At 37.7% G+C, this 6,059-nt stretch overlaps 1 protein-coding gene across 1 annotated transcript; it reads left to right on the top strand.

The window, feature by feature from the left end:
* The first annotated feature begins 4,330 nt into the window (after positions 1-4,330).
* LOC128012863 (olfactory receptor 146-like) lies at positions 4,331-5,266 on the top strand. The gene has a single exon (XM_052595432.1). It carries the CDS (start codon positions 4,331-4,333, stop codon positions 5,264-5,266), a length of 936 nt encoding a protein of 311 aa, XP_052451392.1.
* Positions 5,267-6,059: the final 793 nt, after the last annotated feature.

A 6,059-nucleotide genomic window follows, 5' to 3' on the forward strand; every position in this document is an offset into this window, starting at 1 on the left:
GCCATACCGTACCGTACCATGCCATAGAAATGCGCCATAACTGAGTCGTACCGAACCGAGCCGTACCATACCATGCAGTGGAAAAGCGCCAAAGCGTGCCGTGCCGTACCGAACCGAACCGCACCGTACCATGCAGTGGAAAAGCGCCAATTCATCACCACCTCAAGCTGAGTGACAGGCACGCCACCCATCAACGTGTCTAGTAGCTAGAACTGGAAGTTCAGGAATGACAGGAAGGACCCAATGAAATGGAACAAGTCGCAGAGGAGGAGATAATCCGGCTAAAGGAGACAGTAGTAGCTACTACACAAGAAATGAAAAAAGTCAAGGCAGACTACGCTGATCTCTCCAACAAGCTATAGTATGCGAAGCAGCTCCTGGAAAAGGCCAAGGCTGACTGCAGAGACAAGAAGAGCAGAATTAAAGCCATTGAATCTCACCTGAATGAGTCAAGAAATGAGATCAGCTGGACTACATCAAAGAGGCATCAGACAGCTACAGAGAGGAACTCAGACAGGCCTACCCAAGAAGCCCCAAGGACACGACAGACACCAGTCTCATCCCTGCCAAGCACCCCTGTCCCCTGTTCCTGGACTGACACATGATCAAAAGGGGGAAGGGGCAGTGCTGAAACACTCGCCAGCTCCATCTGAAAAACCTTGTCACAACGAAGCTGAAAGAAACTGCTCCAGCCAACCACAGATCATCGCATGGCTTGGACCTCAAGGATCTCTACAAGCTCACCAGGAATATTGGCAAATTTAACCCAAATGTGCCAGGCAGACCGGAGATCAAAGGATATCTGCAAGATGTCAACTTTCACCTGGACAGATCAACTTTTCAACTTGGTGCACAAGGCCTACTGCAAACAGAAGATGACTTCAGAAAAGAGCATCAAAACCACTGCGGTTCTTGAGTCAGGGGCTGGCCAAAGAGGGTGCCCAACGTCAAGATCATGCCAACCCAACACCAAAGAGTGGAATGCATCCTCATCCAAGAGAGAACGGCACTCTCATGCCGGTACCCGACCTAAACAAAGGAACTTTGAGATGATGATGAAAGAGTTCTTCCAACGAAAGGAGGTGGACTGGAAGTGGTAAAAGAAAGAGAACCCAGATTCAGCCTGACTAGCAGCTGGACGAGAAGACAGCAACCACCTGACCAAACAAACCACAGAAAACAGCACTCCTTCACCTCACTCTCAGAGAACCGTAACTACCCTAACTTCAAATGGAAAATAAATCCTATCTGAAAAACCCAGTAACTCAACTCCTGTGCAACCTCATTGAGAAAGATATAGCTAAAAAAGTTTTACCTTGGTTCGTCTCATTGTCTGCATTGACATCGTGAACTACCTCATATGGGCTCACCGTCACACCAACTGACCACTGCAGTCAATCTCAAGAACCTTCGATCTGGTCAAACAATTCCAGATGCATGTGCAATGATCAATGAGCAAGAAGCTACAATACCTGCCTACAGCAAGAGTGTCAGCGTCCGCCTCAACATGTGACCTGGCCACACTCTCAACAGTAAGATATGTTTCTTCCAACCTTCCAGGACCTGCCTAAGACTAGGACTGACCTTAGAAGCCACAACTCTCATGTGTATGTGTTGATCAACAACTCTACGGCCAAAGACATCAACATTCCCAAAGCCAGTCACCTGGGATGGCTCATCAACCAGGAGTTCCATGACTTTAGCTAACAGTACCTGTCATCATTCAAATACCAGCCAAACTAATCTCAGATGAATGCGACAACACTGTAACATTCACAAAACCCCACGAAGTCTTTGCCATCACTTCTATTCTACCAGGGTCCAAAGAAAGCGTCTATCGGTCAGAACTAACAGACGACACTCGATGTATTCATTTATTTTTACTAGGGTTGTGTTTTTGTCTGCACTAGCTCCCCCTAAACCTATGATAAAATATGATTATTTGTCTGCTAAATTACTACTGTAACATTACAATAGATAATAATGATGTTGTTTATACAGTATTTTGAGTGAATGTGATGCTGCTGCTTGACTAAGTAAACAAAGACAAAACTACAATAGCATATTTACAGATGAAACTGACCTGCACATGAAACCCTGAACAGAAGTGTCACTTCTTTGCTTCAGCTGTGTGCTTCCACAGTCCATTCTATTCTCTCTCTCTCTCACATTGATTACTCTAAGTCTGATCCAAACCGTTCAGCAGAGGCCCGGAGAGTGCGGAAGCCCAACCATTGCCAGTCACGACTAACCGATTTATGATTTATTAGAGATTTAATTATCGAATGGCGGATTCAGAAATAATCCCTTTAGGACATTTGGTGTGCAATTATACAATAACAATATTAAAATTGAGGACAAAATCGTCTGCCAGGCCACTGGGAATTGTCCCGGTTCTCCCAATGGCAAGTCAGTGCCTGGTTTCCACAGATACGCAGAATGTGCAGGATTCATAGATTGTGATTTTGCGGCTTAATATTCACAGACACTCCCATATCATGTTTTGATTCAAGTGTATTGACCTACTTTTGATTTATTCATCCAAAATGTTGCATATTCCATCCTTTTAGGCTGAATTACATTTTTATGACTGGATTCTACAAACCAGACTGTGTTTTTCGCATCGCGGAGATTATGGGCCATATGTTTTAGTGCAATTTGGGAAAGAAATAAGCTATATGTGGATGTGTGTAAATATTAAATGTAATCCCATTTGTAATCATTAAAATTTTCATAAGTAACTGTAATTTAATTACTAATTTTTTCTTAGTAACTGTAACTGATTACAGTTACATTTATTTTGTAATTAAATTACGTAATTACATGTAACTAGTTACTCCCAAACACTGGTTACAGTAGGGTCTTGTGTGTGTGTGTGTGAGCGAGAAAGAGAGAGAGAGAGAGAAAAATTCAAATGAACATTCAAACTTGTTTCTTTATTAAAATATAAAATTAATTCATTTATACATTTATCAATATGCCATAGCTTAACATATGTTTTGTTAAAGAGCATAATACACATTTTAGAATTCTAGTCTTTTAGAAAAAAAGCAGTATTTTTCAATGTGTGACAAATCTCTGCCGTTTGTAAGTAAACAAACCGTGTGAAAATCCGGTAAAAATTCAGGAAGTTATGATCATTGTAGTTGGGGATACACCTTCCTCAGTAGAAATAAATGCAGGGGGGGGCACATTGGGGACCAATCCAAGAAGGCAGCCGCACTGATACATTAGCTCCAATAGGCAGTGTCAATCTATGAGGCGTCTACATATATTTTATCTATGCTGCCCACCACTAAAATAATCCTCTACAAAAGAAAACATAAAATAAACTAATTAAACTAAGCAAGGTCCATTTAAGTTCACCAAAGCAGTGGAAGGAATCAATAAGCATTAAACTTACATTTGAGCAGGAAACATAAAGGTTTCTCAAACAGGATTAAGATGTAGATCACAGGCAACCATGAAGCAGCTTCAAACAAAACCTAGCGCTTACTCTACTACTTCTTGTTTTTATTCAATACAGTGTGAGCATGTGTCCCGTTAATGCCTGGTATGAACATAACTGTGACAGTAGGTGACAGTTACAAAGCCAGCTCACACTGTTTCTCCATCGGCACTTCCTTTGTCTTAACATTTATTTTTCAAAGAAAAAAAAGAGAATTGGAGTACTTCAGTTTTATTCTACTCAAGTTAAAGTTCCACAATTGATACAATTATATACAAAAAAAATAAAATAAAAATATATATTTATATATTATATACTCAAGTACTGTAACGAACGTATTTGTAATTAGTTACTTTCCACATGTACTCTCAGGGAAATAATTTACGACCGGAGATGGTTTGCCCTCTAGGATGATGGCAACGTCACAGAAACAGCACTGAACCACAAAATAAAAGCTAAGGGCAAGTAAACAATTCTTCACTGAACATCTAGCAACCTGATTGTCATCTGTCTTGGTAAAAACAGCGTGTTGAGTAAGTGTCGGTTTATTAGACAAGCAAAAGGCCTGTATTTTTGTTGCACTTTTTTATTTTTGATATGTAGTGATAAAACAATTCATGATTATGGTGTGTTGCACTATGGAAATATTCAGATGACAAGATTTGCATTTATGAACCATGTATATAGATTATACAGACATAATAATTTAACTGAAGGTGAAATGTCATTCAACTATTTATATTCTATTTATATCAAGTACTCATAAATATCTGAAACATGCTATATGTATTTTCCTCATAGTGGAATGCAGTAGTACCAAATGACGTTATTAATGACGTTGTCTGTATGTTACTTTATATAAACAATTTTGCAGGTTAGCCAATGGACAACCTGACTTTCATAAACAGCATTCTTCTCATGGAGGGACTTACAGTTATACCTCAATCTTCCTATCCTGTTTTCATCCTGCTTCTGCTGTCTTATGTCTTTATTATGGTTTCCAACATTGGACTCATAATTCTGATCTCAACAGAGAAGAACCTACATCATCCTATGCACTTTCTGTTCTGTAACTTACCACTGAATGATATGATGGGGACCACTGTCATTTTACCACGCATAATGCATGACATTATCAGAGAAACTTCAGAACGATATATGACATATGCAGAGTGTGTTGTTCAAGCTTATTTTGTACATGTTTGTGCAGTAGCATGCCATTATGTGCTGATGATCATGGCCTTTGACAGATATGTGGCTATATGTAATCCTCTGCGATACACAGCTATAATGACCAATAAAATGGTGGTTAAACTATCAGCATCAGCCTGGGGGCTGTCATTATTCATGGTTTCAATTTTGTTAGGTCTCACTATACGCCTCTCTCGCTGCAGATCCAAAATTGAAAACCCTTTCTGCGACAATGCCTCACTGTTTAAACTGTCCTGTGAAAATGTGGTTGTTAATAATATCTTCGGAATATTTTATACTGTGATTGTTTTTACCTTTTCACTTGGGTCTGTATTTATAACATATGGCAAGATTGCTTCTGTATGCATAACCAGCAAAAACAAATCACTGAACAGTAAAGCCATAAAAACGTGTAGCACTCACATAGCTGTTTATTTAATCATGCTTGTTTCTAGTGCTAGTTTTATTTTTCTTCATCGTTTTCCTGAATACTCTGAAAGCAGGAAACTAGCTAGTATGTTCAATATTGTACCACCAGGACTAAATCCTTTAGTATATGGTTTACAAACCAAAGAAATAAGACAGAAATTAGTAAATATTTGGTGTAGAAAAAAAGTGAATCCTTAATCAATTATTATTATATTTTGTTTGTTTATAATAAATATATTTGCTAATATTTTACAATAAAAATAAGTAGTACTTGTATGGGAAGCTGTTTATTTTAACTGAATATCAAAATCTTGACTTTTCATGTAGTTTATTATCATGTTATGTCTTTTTATTCTTCTTCAGAATATTTATAAAGTGGTGGTCTCTGATAATATTCGTTTAATTTCATGCTAAATAATATTATGTTAGAATGAAATAATAGCTTTGCTGCACCAACTGATCTACAGTATTGATAGATTTAAATTAGATTTTAAAAGTGAATTAAGTGAATTTATTTGTTTTATAGACTGTTAGACTTGTATAAACCTTTTATTAAATATTTTCAATACATATAACCAGCACGGTACCAGTTGTAAGGACCATAGGGAAAGGTAAAGTACTACATAGCTGTTTAATTTCCATGACATAACAAATACCATCTGTACTATACAAATATAGGCATTTTACAGTTTTCGCGGTATAAATTCAATATATATTATTTTACAAAAGCAATTTGGTCAAGGACAGTGAGTGATTTTTTTTTTCTAATGTTTAATTTACATTATTGACACAAATGGCAACAGCAGCTATAGGCTGCTTTGGAAGAAAAATTCACCCAAAAATTAAAGTTATTTTGTCGTTTTTAACCTGTATGAGTTTACTTCTGCCGTTGAATTCAAATGTATATATTTGGAACAATACTGTAACCAAATAATTTCTGTGCCCCCATGACGTCCATAATATGAAGATAAAAATGAAAGAAAAAAAAAAG

Source organism: Carassius gibelio, chromosome B24, assembly GCF_023724105.1.
Source record: "Carassius gibelio isolate Cgi1373 ecotype wild population from Czech Republic chromosome B24, carGib1.2-hapl.c, whole genome shotgun sequence".
NCBI classification, from domain to species: Eukaryota; Metazoa; Chordata; class Actinopteri; order Cypriniformes; family Cyprinidae; genus Carassius; species Carassius gibelio.

Coding starts and splice junctions, on each gene's coding strand:
- LOC128012863 (XM_052595432.1), top strand. CDS start 4,331: ATGGACAACCTGACTTTCATAAACAGCATTCTTCTCATGGAGGGACTT.